General features: G+C 36.8%; 2 protein-coding genes across 8 annotated transcripts in view; one reads left to right on the top strand and one right to left on the bottom strand.

Moving 5' to 3' along the window:
* The first annotated feature begins 978 nt into the window (after positions 1-978).
* LOC137254459 (serine protease 1-like) lies at positions 979-1,953 on the top strand. Its single transcript, XM_067792143.1, has 2 exons — positions 979-1,275; positions 1,337-1,953. Exons 1-2 carry the CDS (start codon positions 1,010-1,012, stop codon positions 1,899-1,901), a joined length of 831 nt encoding a protein of 276 aa, XP_067648244.1. The 5' UTR covers positions 979-1,009; the 3' UTR covers positions 1,902-1,953.
* Positions 1,954-4,010: 2,057 nt separating this feature from the next.
* LOC137254460 (uncharacterized) overlaps positions 4,011-17,331 on the bottom strand; it is a 473,400-nt gene continuing 460,079 nt past the window's right edge. For 4 of the 7 annotated variants that reach the window (XM_067792145.1, XM_067792144.1, XM_067792147.1 and 1 more), the window contains 5 exons: positions 5,204-5,282; positions 4,933-5,141; positions 4,544-4,828; positions 4,331-4,487; positions 4,011-4,267 (listed from right to left, as the gene is read on the bottom strand). In XM_067792145.1, coding sequence (XP_067648246.1) covers positions 4,158-4,267; positions 4,331-4,487; positions 4,544-4,828; positions 4,933-4,935 — 555 coding nt within the window. In that variant the 5' untranslated portion in view covers positions 4,936-5,141; positions 5,204-5,282 and the 3' untranslated portion in view covers positions 4,011-4,157. Of the gene's footprint in view, positions 4,268-4,330; positions 4,488-4,543; positions 4,829-4,932; positions 5,142-5,203; positions 6,310-6,359; positions 6,543-17,331 lie in introns of those variants that run through there. The other 3 variants (XM_067792149.1, XR_010954002.1, XM_067792146.1) reach the window with 3 other exon arrangements.

Here is a 17,331-nt window from a genome sequence, read left to right as displayed (position 1 = left end):
GCTTCCGCTCATTCCATTGAGCTACGTTCCAAACTAGCGTCAAAGTCCAACGCCCTTTACTTGAGGCCTCCTACCGTTCTTGCCACTTAGCTACTGTTTGTGTCCTTGCTCTTTTCCTGTCTTCTTCAGATGGTCGCTCGATATTAGTGTTATACAGATGGGCCATTTCGCATGCCAGTAAGTCCACTGGGATTTTCCGGGTTAGAACCGGGATCGCGTCGTTGGATACCGTCCGTTAAGCACTTGCTATTCTTAAAGAAGCAAGTCGGTACTCTGCTAACTCTCCTATCTAGGAGGCGTGACTTAATCCCGTCTTGTAAAAAGTGAAAAGTAAAAAGCCTGAAGAGGTACTTAAATACATTAGAAGCTTCCACATACAATAATACGCTGGAAGGTCAATCTTTATATATCTAAATAAAGTGCATCGACGCCTAATCATAATAATAATATGGATCTTTACGGTTCCTGACTGCTGATTAACGAAGATGTTGTAACGAATTACAAAACTGTCTCTGTCCCAGGAGGTCTGCTTGTCACAACCTGCTTGTGGAAGTAGGTAAAGAGAGGGGTACTCATTTCGTTGGAAATACCAAGTGGAGAACGATTTAGTATCCCATGGATTTTGCAATTTGCGGCAGGTGCAAACAAAAATAACGACAAAAATCGTTTAAGAAGAGTTGTTTTAACAGTCCATTTTGCGCACCAAACTGAACTTTTGTTCCTACAAGTCTAATGTTGACATATCATAAATTCCCAAACTAAATACACAAATACACTCTTCCTTTTCCCCCGTCACCTACAAGCTGTCTATTTTTATCGGTTCATAACAAATCTTTTTTTATAATTTGGCAATCTTATATATATTATAATGTGATTACTTTAAACATTATATAATATTGACCACTTACAATTTTGACATTCTTATCTAAAATGACGCAACTCTTTCGAGGTATAAAACCTAGTGTCATATTGATCAAAAAATCATTCGTAAGAATTTCTCGACACAAGTATGAAACTTCTATTAATATTTGCGGTGTGCCTAGCTGCTGCTAGGGCTTACAATGTACCTGATTTAGTACCTAGATATGTTGGTATGCCAGTTTTGGCTAACAAGGGACCCAATGGACGTATTACCAATGGCCAAAAAGCTGCTGCTAGTCAATTTCCCTACCAGGTGGGTCTTTCAATAAAATTGGGTGTACTCAGCTCATCCTGGTGTGGTGCTTCATTAATTTCGTCCAATTGGGTATTGACAGCTGCCCACTGTACTGTAGAGTAAGTACAAATTTTATATAAAAAATAAATGATTTCTAATAATAATTTTAACCACACATAGTGCTAAGTCAATCATTGTTTACCTGGGCGCTACAGTTCGTACATCTCCTGAGGTTAAATACACTGTTTCGAAAAGTGACATTGTCGTACATGGTGATTATAATAAGAGAACTTTGAAAAATGATATTTCACTTATCAAAATTCCATCGACCTCCTTTACGAACCAAATCAAAGCTGTCAAACTCCCTGCCATCTCTAAAACTTATTCAACTTACGTTGGCGATGAGGTTGTTGCCTCTGGTTGGGGTCTCACTTCCGATAAAGCCAATTCTGTTTCAAACAGTTTGAATTATGCTTACTTGCAAATTATTCCGAATACAGTGTGTGCCAAGACTTATACGTCTTTAATTGTGAAATCCTCAAATATTTGTGTGTCTACACCTATGGGTACATCGACTTGCCAAGGAGATTCTGGTGGTCCATTGGTGTTGGTATCTTCAGGTGTTCAAGTTGGTTTGACCTCATTTGGTGCAGAGGATGGTTGTCAGGCGGGCCACCCAGCTGCATTTACACGTGTCACCAGCTATTTGGATTGGATCAAAGAAAATACTGGAGTTTCATACTAAAAATGCCATATGCAGTTTGATAAATAAAGTCAAATTTTCCTACAGAAAAAAATTTTTATTCGCTAAAAAAGCTCACTATTAGTTTATTATTTTACTAAGATCCGAAAAGAACCCCACTTCTTATTTACTACCTAAAGTTAGACAGTAACTGATTGCCATAGCGACCACTCATAAACAAATGAGCGAAGATCTGGCATTCCGGAATTGTATTTGTAATCGAATTTGAAAAAAAGTTTGATGACGTAGTGTTTTTGAAGTTTTTCGATTTATTACATTTCTCTCATATTTTGCTACCAGTGCACAGTGCGCGATTTGATATCCCTAGCGGCGTGACACACTCATCGTATGAAAATTTTCAATTTCTTTGTCAAAACTTAGGTTATTATTTTTAAGAACTGTGCCGAAAGCGTAGTTTTCGATAGCAAGGAACTTCTTCCTGGGTATTTTTTCGTCCAGTAAAAAATTGAATTGAAAAATTGCGTTTTGGTACTGAGGCCATTGTGTCTAAAAATGATAAATTGATAAGTAGTGGGTAGTAGCGGTTCAACTAAGATTTTGAACACACAATAAAACTGGAGGGAAAGGAACACAAAAAGTCGTTAGATTACTATGGCTACAATTGCACGGTGAACCCCGTTCTCAAACACAAATACCCTAAACCCGCAATTGAGGAAAGCAACGCCTCTAACACCCTTACCTCTTTGGTCCAACCCTGTTGAAACATAAGTTTCCTCCGACTTCCGTTAGAGGATCTGGATGACAATTTGTGAGTGATCGTAATTATTGGATGGGGCAAAGCCCTGCTGCAATAGTAACAGCACTATTGTTCACTATGTGATGACGTGCCTAAAAGTAGACTTCAAATTTGTTAAAACTAGAAAGTATGGGGTATGGGTACACGATTGCCAATTGGGTCCGTATGGACCATTGAACTGCAAAAATCGAACACAACAACGTTCGATTACATTCGGCAACATCCCAGCTAGAACAGTATGTCTTATATAAACCCTCATATTTGCCATATCAGTAAGAAAAGTATCCCTTATAAATTTGAAAACTTTCCATTATATTATACAGAAACTTGAGGGATAAAATGCGTATGAGTTTTTGTCTCTTTCTTGCATATAAGCTTTTCGTATTTATGTATGCTATAGCGCTCTCACTTTAACACCTAATACGTCAGGGATATATAAAGAATAGTCTATGGCATTAAATATGGATGGTATAAGCCATTATATAAGTGACTGTTACAAGAATTGTATGGGTGTTTTATAAGGGAATATATAACCAATTAAAAAAGGAATTATGTATGCTATTAAATAAGGGACTATATAAGCAACCAAATAAGGTATTATTAAATGATTAAATAAGAATTATACATTACCCTGGAATACTTCCCAATCCTCGTCATCAAGAAAACAATGGGGTAATGTATATAAAATTATAAAAGTCTATATACCATATAAAGCTCACAAAATTATATGAAAGATTTTATTATTCATGAGGTTTATATGGATATGGTGCTTCTATAATTTTACACAAACACCCTTAACATTTTATAGACTTGAATTTTTTAAGTATATTGATTAAATTTTTTTACTATAACTACTAACTTTAAACAGCATAACATAAAAATTAATTTTGCCAACTTTTTTATGACAAAAACAAACAGAACAGAGGTGTCTTATAGATGACATTATGACATATCTTTTAATATTTCATTTAATATTTTTATCATGGGTTTTAATTTTTCTTTGAGTATAGTATATATGTACATTTGAAAAGAAATTTATGACTTTGGCAGGAATGTTCGAATCTTAATTATGAATCAAAATAATTACAGCTATTTATAGTCTACAAAAATACATAACTTTCTATTCACAAGTTGTTTGATCCGTTTGTTTCAACTCCACTTTTGATGTAACGTAGTATTACACTTCAAATATATACAAGTACATATGTATATAAATAATATACTATTATAATATTAAAAATGTAATATTAGTATATGTATGTGCTTTTGATATACTTCGAGGCAGTTTATGCGTATTTTATAACAGTTGGAAACAAAATTGGAAGGGTGGAATGATTTTTGATTAATTTCAACGCAATACGATTCGCAACAAAATCAATGCAGCAACAGAACCATCGGCAGCAGTAACAAAACAAACACCAGCATCAACAAAACCAACAGCAGCAGCAACAAAACAAACAGCAACAGTAACAATCTAATATTTTTAGGTATATACCAAAATTTTACTTTTTCGAAAGCAAAAACTTCTTTTGATGATACCGATTATGACTTAATTCGATGCTTTTTCTTAACGCCTTTTCGAACTTATTTCGACCTTCAGTCGCGAAAACCTCTAAAAGGAGGAGAAACAAGTTAATAAAAGTAGTTACAATAAATAACAGCTAAACCTCTTTACCGTATAAAACTTGGTTGAATAGTTTCAATTGCGTCAAACCTCTATTCTCCTTCCTTCCATCCAAGTTAAACAAAAAGGCTAGGTCGTCGGTAATGACCCTGCGGAAAACCTCATCAACTGTTCCGATGCTGCCTTTAATTTGGACCAAGTAATCTTTCTGCAAAAATATTTAAAAAATAAAATATCTTTTGAAAGTACTATTATTTCTTTCACCATTGATTCGAAGTATTCTTGCCTTTCCAGCTTTTCTTCAACGTCTATAGCTGCATCAATACTAACTAAAGGCAATGCTGCAGCGATCTCTATTTGCAGTGCGTCTTGAAGTTCGCCTGTCAGACGACCAACCGATCGTAGCACTTTGGCTACCAATACTTTACATTCGCGGATGGATTGGTTCTGTTCCATTAGCGTTGCCTGGTCGCAAGCTTTCTCGACATTATGTAGGCGTTCGTAAATTTTTTGCTGTTTAGCAATTAAGGTTTTTTGATTTTCAAAAATCTCAACAAAAATCGCATGGAAGTATATTTAATAAGTAGAAAAATAATGATAGGTAAATGAAATAGTCTATATATGTATATAAAATAATAAAATAAACAAAATACCATATGAATTCAAGTATCTGGACTTTGTAAAACCTTTGGCGTTGGTGTGTTGGAGGTGAGTTGTGTAACCGCTACTTCGTTCGAATTTTTATCGGATTCGAACAACTTTTTTGCAACCTTTGGAGCTGATAGTTTGGTAGTGATTTATGCGGCAGCTACTTCAGTAAATATTCCATCGGTCACGAAGCGTTTTTTTATTACAATTTTAGCTTTGAAATATCAAAATCTACTATTATAAATATGCACATACATATGTATTAAAATGTTTCACCTTTATTCATTTGTGATGTGATGGGTGTATACGTATTACTTTGACTCATTTTTGATGTGGTGGGAGCATCCATCTCCATCTCATGAAATAAAAATAGTTTAAAACTAGTTGTGTTACTTTATATAAATAATAAATAAATGAAATAAATCAGCGGAAATGCTTTAATGTGAAAAGTCGTGAAAAACATTGTGAAGCAATGGAATCAAAATAAATTTATTTTCGTGTGGTATGCAAAAGTATTTAAATTTTATATCCTGGCGATTTACTTCAATTGTTTGTTCATTTAACTGGCTAGCTACAAGAATACCTAAGCTAGAAAAAGATTGTAAAGGTTCTTCAAAATAGTTTTCAGTGTTTTTGAAAGTATATCCAAGCACCACTTCCTGTCCGGATTGATTTTTAGTGGAAGTTATTTTTAAAGGGTCTGCTATTGAACTGAAACAATATGAATCTTTGTGTTTTTTAATGTCAATATTAAAAGCACCCATTTTTGGAAAAGTACTGTTTACTAAATCTGAATCTAATCTTTCTTGAATGCGCAAATATAATTGTTGTAAAGTTTTATTTGGTTTATTTATTAATTTTTTTAAATACTGCATATAATTTTCGAATTTATAAGCAGAAAAGTTATCTAATGGACCCAATCGCCGTGAAATACTAGGAAAATGAAGCAGACCATGTATATTAAAGCTAACTTTATGATCCCCGTAAATATCTGCAAAAAAATTTACAAATTCTTCTAAAAGCGATTGAGCAGTATTTGTTTCAGAAAACACAGTTCCTTCACACGAAAGTATTCTTATGCCGGAGTGTAATAAAGGAAAAAGATAATATAAATTATCATCGATAAATCTTTTAACACAAATATACCAGAGTATAACAAAAATTGTCTAAATTCTGTCGATTTCCAAGTTTCAAATGAATTAAAATTTCGACAGACGCGACCAAATTCTGATGGAACTAAGCTTGACAGATAATTTAGTTTTTTATTTATTTCAATTAAGTTTCCTTTTTTTATTATCAAATTAAGTAACTTTTTAGAAACGCCCAAATCAACAAGGTGCATAGGGTCCAATGGGAATTGTGACAGCATTCTAAATTTATGAACCTCTAAAATATAAATATACATATAAGCATACATATAAACATTGCTTACGATTCTGTTTGTTTGCCGAACTAAACGATACTAATTCTCGTGCTTTGATTTTATTTTCCGCTTGCCTTCGTTTGATCAATACAATCGTACGCAAAACCTGTTCGGTCATTCGATCGCAATCATGCTAACAGAGTCTTGTAAAGACAGATGCTGAGTTTATTCAATTACGAGTTTATTCAATTACGAGTTTATTCAATTATGAGTTATTCAATATGAGTTTATTCGCATGATTAATGTGAATGCAAGTTTTATACTGTTTTCACACAGAAACTTAATGATCTCATTTCACCTTCTAATGAAATCGTAAATTTTTTGCTTTCACACAGAAGTAACTGCTCGATTAGTATGAAGGATGAAATGTCAAGCGCATAAAATGACAATGCTATATGACAGACAATCATGGCGGAACGATACAAGGTGGCAGCATGGTGACATACCTACATACATAAATAAGAATTCTATGTACTTTGTTTTTGTAAATTCGATGGACAAATATCAAAATCGTACTGCGCCGGAAGTTGATGTATCAAATCAAATAAAACAAGTAAGAACGGGACTGTCTTCGGCTGTGCCGAAGACTTCATACCTTTCATGTATGGGGCTGAACAATAATCTTATCCCGTTCGTAATCTCCGAATAATCGGATGTATAAGATAAGAAATATATAGTGAACAGATCTGCATTCCTTAACGATTTTTAAGATAAATATAAAATAAAAAATAGGTAGGTAATCTGTGTGAGGATGCAAAGCTTCACGTTTTTTGTGGTCTGCATGTAAAAACTATGACTACGAATCACGTATTTCAAAAATATATGACGTAAACGTAACTATTTGATGAAATTTGATGAATTTTGAAGCTTCTAGCCGTAAAAAAGGGGCAAAAATGAGAGTTTATATGAAGTATATAATATATATACCACCGATCTCTATGATTTTTTCAGACAACAATATATGCTATATTCGTAAGCATTTTGTGAAATTTGAAGCTTCTAGCTGTTAAAACGGGGCAGAAATTGCGCAAAGTTTCTTATCTGAACAATCGGTTGTATGAGATATATACTATATATACAACCGATCTCTATGATTTTTTCAGACAACAATATATGCTATATACTTAAGCATTTGGTGAAATTTGAAGCTTCTAGCTGTTAAAATGGGGTAGAAATTGCGAAAAGTTTCTTATCTGAACAATCGGTTGTATGAGATATATACTATATATACAACCGATCTCTATGATTTTTTCAGACAACAATATATGCGGCCACCGTGGTGTGATGGTAGCGTGCTCCGCCTATCACACCGTATGCCCTGGGTTCAACTCCCGGGCAAGGCAACGTCAAAATTTTAGAAATAAGATTTTTCAATTAGAAGAAATTTTTCTAAGCGGGGTCGCCCCTCGGCAGTGTCTGGCATGCGCTCCGATTGTATTTCTGCCATGAAAAGCTCTCAGTGAAAACTCATAAAACATGTAGGTCCCGTCCGGCCAATTTGTAGGGAAAAATCAAGAGGAGCACGACGCAAATTGGAAGAGAAGCTCGGCCTTAGATCTCTTCGGAGGTTATCGCGCCTTACATTTATTTATTTTTTTTTTTTTTTTATATATATATACTATATATACCACCAAATATATACTATATATACCACCGATCTTTATGATTTTTTCAGACAACAATATATGCTATATACGTAAGCATTCGCTGAAATTTGAAGCCTCTAGCTCTTAAAATAGGGCAGTAATTACGAAAAGTTCCTTATCTGAACAATCGGTTGTGGGGGATATATACTATATATACGACCGATCTCATCAATTTTTTCAGGCAACAATACGTGCAATATACGAAAGTATATGGTGAAGTTTGAAGCTTCAATCTGTTAAATTGTGTAAGATATTACAAAAATCCTCTTTTTCTGAAAAATCGGTTGTATGGAGGATATATGCTATAGTGGTCCGATCCGGTCGGTTCCGACAAATGTCTAATCGGACACCCAAATACACCCGCTCACCAAATTTTATCAAGATATCTCAAAAATTGAGGGACTAGTTTGCATACAAACAGACAGACGGACAGACGGACATACGGACATGGCTAAATCAACTCAGCTCTTCAACCTGATTATTTCGGTATACTTAATGGTGGGTCCTATTGTCCTTTAAGGACTTACAATTTTCGGTTTCGTGACGAAATTAATATACCATTTCATTTTCATGAAAGGTATAAAAATAGGTAGGTAATCTGTGTGAGGATGCAAAGCTTCACGTTTTTTGTGGTCTGCATGTAAAAACTATGACTACGAATCACGTATTTAAAAAATATATGACGTAAACGTAACTATTTGATGAAATTTGATGAATTTTGAAGCTTCTAGCCGTAAAAAAGGGGCAAAAATGAGAATTTATATGAAGTATATAATATATATACCACCGATCTCTATGATTTTTTCAGACAACAATATATGCTATATACGTAAGCATTTTGTGAAACTTGAAGCTTCTAGCTGTTAAAACGGGGCAGAAATTGCGCAAAGTTTCTTATCTGAACAATCGGTTGTATGAGATATATACTATATATACAACCGATCTCTATGATTTTTTCAGACAACAATATATGCTATATACTTAAGCATTTGGTGAAATTTGAAGCTTTTAGCTGTTAAAATGGGGATAGAAATTGCGAAAAGTTTCTTATCTGAACAATCGGTTGTATGAGATATATACTATATATACAACCGATCTCTATGATTTTTTCAGACAACAATATATGCTATATACGTAAGCAATCGGTGAAATTTGAAGCTTATAGCTGTTAAAATGGGGTAGAAATTGCGAAAAGTTTCTTATCTGAACAATCGGTTGTATGAGATATATACTATATATACAACCGATCTCTATGATTTTTTCAGACAACAATATATGCTATATACGTAAGCAATCGGTGAAATTTGAAGCTTATAGCTGTTAAAATGGGGCAGAAATTGCGAAAAGTTTCTTATCTGAACAATCGGTTGTATGAGATATATACTATATATACAACCGATCTCTATGATTTTTTCAGACAACAATATATGCTATATACGTAAGTATTCGGTGAAATTTGAAGCTTCTAGCTGTTAAAATGGGGCTAAAATTTGCGAAAATATATATATATATACTATATATATATACTATATATACCACCATATATATACTATATATACCAACGATCTCTATGATTTTTTCAGACAACAATATATGCTATATACCTAAGCATTCGTTGAAATTTGAAGCCTCTAGCTCTTAAAATGGGGCAGTAATTACGAAAAGTTCCTTATCTGAACAATCAGTTGTGGGGGATATATACTATATATACGACCGATCTTATCAATTTTTTCAGGCAACAATATGTGCAATATACGAAAGTATATGGTGAAGGTTGAAGCTTCAATCTGTTAAATTGGGTAAGATATTACAAAAATCCTCTTTTTCTGAAAAATCGGTTGTATGGAGGATATATGCTATATTGGTCCGATCCGGTCGGTTCGGACAAATGTCTAATCGGACACCCAAATATACCCGCTCACCAAATTTTATCAAGATATCTCAAAAATTGAGGGACTAGTTTGCATACAGTTGCATACGGCGGCCACCGTGGTGTGATGGGTAGCGTGCTCCGCCTATCACACCGTATGCCCTGGGTTCAACTCCCGGGCAAAGCAACATCAAAATTTTAGAAATAAGATTTTTCAATTAGAAGAAAATTTTTCTAAGCGGGGTCGCCCCTCGGCAGTGTTTGGCAAGCACTCCGGGTGTATTTCTGCCATGAAAAGCTCTCAGTGAAAACTCATCTGCTTTGCAGATGCCGTTCGGAGTCGGCATAAAACATGTAGGTCCCGTCCGGCCAATTTGTAGGGAAAAATCAAGAGGAGCACGACGCAAATTGGAAGAGAAGCTCGGCCTTAGATCTCTTCAGAGGTTATCGCGCCTTACATTTATTTATTTTTAGTTTGCATACAAACAGACAGACGGACAGACGGACAGACGGACAGACGGACATGGCTAAATCAACTCAGCTCTTCAACCTGATTATTTCGGTATACTTAATGGTGGGTCTATCTATTTTCCTTTAAGGACTCACAATTTTCAGTTTCGTGACGAAATTAATATACCATTTCATTTTCATGAAAGGTATAAAAAGGTTATAATCAGCTGTTCGATGCGGCCACCTTGTATCGTTCCGCCATGCAGACAATGACATTTACTTTGACAAATGACATTTCTAAGCACTGAACACACCAAAAACTAAGAAACTGAACGCTCCCAACAGAGTTGCATTGTGCTTTTGACTTCATTAGGCATTCGATTAGCTACTAATGAAATAATTATAGATTCGAATTTTGTAGGGAAGATTGAGCTCAATAAGCGTCTTAATGTAGAAAACTGCCTTTATTATTCAATAAGCCGTCTGTGTGAAAACAGTATTAGTGTTTTATTAAATTAAGAAAATTATTATTTTTGCAGTTCACTGGTATGGACCAAAAATTATACCTTTTGTTTAGGTTTGTCCATTGGTCCTTTTCTCCCTGTTTGGTAAAATATGCCTAAAATGTCTAATGGGTTTGATTCTATGGCGCTCCAGGAGCTTTCAACCATCAAAATCGAAATCCGCCATGCAAAATGACCGAAAGCCTCCCGTTGGTTTGATTCTGTAGCTTATTTAGTTTCCGAGATATGCTTTTTTCAATGAAATTCACTAGTACTCGTACGCTTACGGAGGCAAACCGTTTCTAGATTGCGGTTAGAGTTTGTATATCGAGTAGTTTCGGAAACATATGTTCCTATATAGCTTTCCTTGGGAACACACTCACATTATAAATACCGTTTTAACCTTAGTCTAAATTTTGTTTCAAAATTTCATATGTTACTTTGCCCGGTAATCGAACCCAGCACCCTAGGTGTGGCACGCTGATTTGGTGGAAGCGTACTCCTCCTACCACACCGAGGGACCTGGGTTCAAGTCCCGGGCAAAGAAATATCAAAAGTTAAAAAAAAAATCAATTTGAAAATTTTTTAGGCGTATCCCTACTTTTTTGAGTGTATATTGCTTTTGTTATACTCAGTTGAGCAGAGCTCACAGAGTATATTAAGTTTGATTGGATAACGGTTGGTTGTACATATATAAAGGAATCGAGATAGATATAGACTTCCATATATTAAAATAATCAGGATCGAAAAAAAATTTGATTGAGCCATGTCCGTCCGTCCGTCCGCCCGTCCGTTAACACGATAACTTGAGTAAATTTTGAGGTATATTGATGAAATTTGGTATGTGGGTTCCAGAGCACTCATCTCAGATCGCTATTTAAAATGAACGATATCGGACTATAACCACGCCCACTTTTTCGATATCGAAAATTTCGAAAAACCGAAAAAGTGCGATAATTCATTACCAAATACAGATAAAGCCACGAAACTTGGTAAATAAGTTGAATTTATGACCCAGAATAGAAAATTAGTAAAATTTTGGAGAATGGGCGTGGCAACGCCCACTTTTAAAAGAAGGTAATTTAAAATTTTGCAAGTTGTAATTTGTCAGTCGTTGAAGATATCACGATGAAATTTGGCAGGGACGTTCCTCCTATTATGTACGCCTAATAAAAATTAGCAAAATCGGAGAAGTACCACGCCCACTTTAAAAAAAAAATTTTTTTAAAGTAAAATTTTAACAAAAAATTTAATATCTTTACAGTATATAAGTAAATTATGTCAACATTCAACTCCAGTAATGATATGGTGCAACAAAATACAAAAATAAAAGAAAATTTCAAAATGGGCGTGGCTCCGCCCTTTTTCATTTAATTTGTCTAGGATACTTTTAACGCCATAAGTCGAACATAAATTAACCAATCTCTTTGAAATTTCGTAGGGGCATAGATTTTATGATCTTAACTGTTTTCTGTGAAAACGGGCGAAATCGGTTGATGCCACGCCCAGTTTTTATACACAGTCGTTCGTCTGTCCTTCCGCATGGCCGTTAACACGATAACTTGAGCAAAAATCAACATATCTTTAACGAACTTAGTTCGCGTACTTACTTGAACTCACTTTATCTTGGTATGAAAAATGAACGAAATCCGACAATGACCACGCCCACTTTTTCGATATCGAAAATTACGAAAAATGAAAAAAAAATGCCATAATTCTATACCAAATACGAAAAAAGGGATGAAACATGGTGAGCTAATTGGATTGGTTTATTGACGCGAAATATAACTTTAGAAAAAACTTTATAAAATGGTTGTGACACCTACCATATCAAGTAGAAGAAAATGAAAAAGTTCTGCAGGGCGAAATAAAAAATCCTTAAAATCTTGACAGGTATTACATATATAAATAAATTAGCGGTATCCAACAGATGCTGTTCTGGGTCACCCTGGTCCACATTTTGGTCGATATCTGGAAAACGCCTTCACATATACAACTACCACCACTCCCTTTTAAAACTCTCATTAATACCTTTAATTTGATACCCATATCGTACAAACACATTCTAGAGTCACCCCTGGTCCACCTTTATGGCGATATCTCGAAAAGGCGTCCACCTATAGAACTAAGCCCCACGCCCTTTACAAATACTCATTAACACCTTTCATTTGATACCCATATCGTACAAACAAAGTCTAGAGTCACCCCTGGTCCACCTTTATTGCGATACCTCGAAAAGGCGCGCACCTATAGAACTAAGGCCCCCTCCCTTTTAAAATACTCATTAACACCTTTCGTTTGATACCCATATTGCACAAACGAATCCTAGAGTCACCCCTGGTCCACCTTTATGGCGGTATCTCGAAACGGCGTCCACCTATGGAACTAAGGATTACTCCCTTTTAAATACTAATTAACACCTTTTTTTGATACCCATATTGTACAAACAAATTCTAGGGTAACCCCAGCTCCACCTTTATGGCGATATCTCGAAACGGCGTCCACCTATGGAACTAAGGATTACTCCCTTTTAAAATACTCATTAACACCTTTCTTTTGATACCTATATTGTACAAACAAATTCTAGAGTCACCCCTGGTCTACCTTTATGGCGATATCTCGAAAATGCGACCACCTATACAACAACCACCACTCTCTTTTAAAACCCTAATTAATACCTTTAATTTGATACCCATATCATACAAACACATTCTAGAGTCACCCCTGGTCCACCTTTATGGCGATATTTCGAAACGGCGTCCACCTATAGAACTAAGGCCCACTCCCTTTTAAAATACTCATTAACACCTTTCGTTTGATGCCCATATTGTACAAACAAATTCTAGGGTCACCCCTGGTCCACCTTTAAGGCGATGTCTCGAAACGGCGTCCACCTATGGAACTAAGGATTACTCCATTTTAAAATACTCATTAACACCTTTCTTTTGATACCCGTATTGTACAAACAAATTCTAGGGTCACCCCTGGTCCACCTTTATGCCGATATCTCGAAACGGCGTCCACCTATGGAGCTAAGGATTACTCGCTTTTAAAATACTCATTAACATCTTTCATTTGATACTCATATCGCACAAACGCATTCTAGAGTCACCCGTGGTCCACCTTTATGGCGATATCTCGAAAAGGCGACCACCTATACAACAACCACCACTCCCTTTTAAAACCCTCAGTAATACCTTTAATTTGATAGCCATATCGTACAAACACATTCTAGAGTCACCCCTGGTCCACCTTTATGGCGATATTTCGAAACGGTGTCCACCTATAGAACTAAGGCCCACTCCCTTTTAAAATACTCATTAACACCATTCGTTTGATGCCCATATTGTACAAACGCATTCTAGAGTCAACCCTGATCCACCTTTATGGCTATATCCCTAAATGGCGTCCACCTATAGAACTATGGCCCACTCCCTCATAAAATACTCTTTAATGACTTTCATTTGATACACATGTCATACAAACACATTCCAGAGTTTCCCTCGGTTCATTTTCCTACATGGTTATTTTCCCTTATGTTGTCACCATAGCTCTCAACTGAGTATGTAATGTTCGGTTACACCCGAACTTAACCTTCCTTACTTGTTTTTTTATTAATTTTAACGCATCAACATTACAAGTGATGAATCATGCAATGCATTGTACCCAATTAGGCGCTATGATTGATTATCTGCTGATAAGGCATTCCATTTGTACCGGTAAGGTAGTGCCCATTAGTTGCTTTTGACGTTTTGTTATATTTTGATGATTATTCGCTAGCAAGTGAAAAAATTGAACGTGCCATTTTCTCCGCCCTCCTTTAAATCAATTAAAAAGTTGTAAAACATCGAAATAGATATTTAAAATAAAGTTGTTAACGCTAATCGAGCAATATCAGTTTGTATTGAATTCATTTGGAGTGCTTTCGCACGAACTAAAGGCAAGTCATTTTTCGAAAGGACGATTCAAGGTGTTCACCGCTGTACAGCACGCCAGCCTTTTATCAGTAAGCAAAATATTTTTGCGTAAGTAAAAACCCGCATATACAGTCCACGCCCGCAGATAGTCTACCACCCGCTACATTGCCATCAAGCGATCTACTACCCGCATCTGCCAAGGTAATCTAGCGCAAGGCTCCTTTGCCGCAACATTTTTTGGTCCTTCGAGCCGGATCGCTCGCAATTTTAACCTTTTTAATTTATATATACACCGCATATTTGATTACGTTGGAAAACTTACAAATCAATTGAATTTTTATTCTCCCGCTACGCATACATATTTGCAAAAATACTAACAATTCAAGTCATTTCTATTTGACTTTCATTTGCCCTCTATGCGTACACGCATTCATTGCACTGCAGAATCCGTATACCCTTCTCTATACAAACAACTCAGCGAACAATATTTTCATAGAGCTGTACATTTGCGCATTTTAGTAAGCAATCGTGACAATTATTTGCCTTCTACGAATAGCGTTACATACGTACATTTATAGAATTTGTTTTTTCCTCACTCTGCAAGTACTGTAAACTAAAACAACAACTACAAAAATGTCAGCCTCTGTGAAAACACGGGACTCTGCTTTGAACGCAATAAAAAGGTACATGACAAAAGGCATGGATGGTACATTTTTGTTAGATACCGACCAAGTTGAGAGTTATTTGAAACTCTTGGACGAACAATGGGTTCGATTCAACGCTGCACAGGATGAGTTGGACGTCGCTTGTGGTGCCGATAACGTTGCAGTGGAAGAGAGTACACGAAATCAAGCCGAGACTTGGTACGCTATGGCCTTAGCAAATTTTAGCCGTGCCAAAAAGTGTCACACCGAAGCCTCATCCCCGAATGTAACCCGACAAACAAATGTTTCTACAACCGTGTCTGCCTCCATTCGTTTACCCAAAATGGAGCTACCCAAATTTTCAGGCGACTCAACTGAATGGGTAGGCTTTTACGACTCGTTCTGTTCACTGGTTGACAGTAATACCGCGCTGTCGGACGGACAGAAAATGCACTACTTACGGAGTTGCTTAAAGGGCGAAGCTTTGAAAGTCGTCAGCGGTTTCCATATTTGTGATGCAAATTACAAGGAGGCATGGGACTTGCTTATGTCGCGTTTCAAAATCATGCGCGTCATCGTCGAATCACATTTCAAAGATATGGCCGATATCCGCAAAGCAACAAGCGACACCGCCAGCTCAGTAAAAGGTGTCCTCAACCCATATCAGCAGCACATTCGTGAACTGAAAGCGTTAGGCCGACCCGTCGATTTCTGGGACGACTGGCTCGTTCATGAAGTAGTAGGTAAACTCGCCTTCGAAACCAGGAAGCAATGGGAGTTGTCACTTGTTAGCGACGAATCCCAAACTTTCGAGCAGCTAGTAACATTTTTAGAAATTAGGTGCAGATCACTCTCGATGCTATCGTCAGCTACTCCGGTACAGCCAAGCAAAGCTGTTACTGCTACCAAGCCCACCAAATCTCTTCATGCCACATCCACCCAGAATACGACTAGTTGCCCTTTTTGCAAGGGGGATCATAAGATTTATAGCTGCGAAAAATTCAGTCGTCTGGACGCCACCGCTAAAACAAAATTTGTGAAGGACTCGAGTCTCTGTTTGAACTGTCTGAGTTCGGGACATTTTAAGCCTCGTTGCAATAGTTCGTCGTCGTGACGCCTTTGTCGACAACGCCATCACACCTTACTCCATGGGACTCCAGCCGCATCCAACATCAGCAACTCCGCCGAAACCAAGCAAACCAGCTCGAACTACGCAGGTACTACTTCAGGAAACGATACAACCGCTCTTTCTGCGACCACTTCTTCGGCAGTCAACCCCGCCCCTGAATCTGTATCTTCGTGCCTAAAAACCGATTCTGACCCATTATCTACGAGTAAGACAATTTTTCTGGCTACTGCTCTGGTAAGGATTCGAGACTGTGCTGGTCGCTTTCAGCAAGCTCGTCTGTTGTTTGATTCTGGGTCGCACGCTTCCTTCGTGACTGAGTCGTGTGTTCGTCGTCTGGGCTTACCGAGGAAATCTTCTGCTGCTATCATCACCGGTATTGGTTCGTCTCAAGGAGGGCGCGCTAGAGGTCAGGTTTCGCTTTCGCTTCTGTCCAACTTTTCGAATGATTGCTACTCAGTAAATGCATTAATTTTGCCGAAAATTACGGGGGATTTGCCAACGCAAACTGCCCCCACAACTGCATGGCCACATATTAAAGGGTTGTCTCTAGCAGACCCACAGTTTATGAGGCCTGGTCGTATTGATTTGCTGATAGGAATGGATGTTATGGATCAGCTTATGTGCCCGGAAATTCGGAAGGGTTCTTGTGGAACGCCGGCGACTCAGCGTACAGTCTTCGGTTGGACGGTTTTCGGCAGTGCTGACAATCCATCTACCCCTTGTTTGCAAACGTATTTTTGTGATGTACAGCTTGAAAGAGCGTTGACTAGGCTGTGGGAATTGGAAGATGCACCGGAAAAAACCCATTTAACTAGGGAGGAA

This window comes from Eurosta solidaginis, chromosome 5, assembly GCF_040869045.1.
Source record: "Eurosta solidaginis isolate ZX-2024a chromosome 5, ASM4086904v1, whole genome shotgun sequence".
NCBI classification, from domain to species: Eukaryota; Metazoa; Arthropoda; class Insecta; order Diptera; family Tephritidae; genus Eurosta; species Eurosta solidaginis.
The sequence above is the reverse complement of the archived record's forward strand: the minus strand, read 5'-3'. Positions and strand labels throughout refer to the sequence as shown.

Coding starts and splice junctions, on each gene's coding strand:
- LOC137254459 (XM_067792143.1), top strand. CDS start 1,010: ATGAAACTTCTATTAATATTTGCGGTGTGCCTAGCTGCTGCTAGGGCT. Junction 1,276..1,336: donor GCTGCCCACTGTACTGTAGA/GTAAGTACAAAT, acceptor AACCACACATAG/TGCTAAGTCAATCATTGTTT.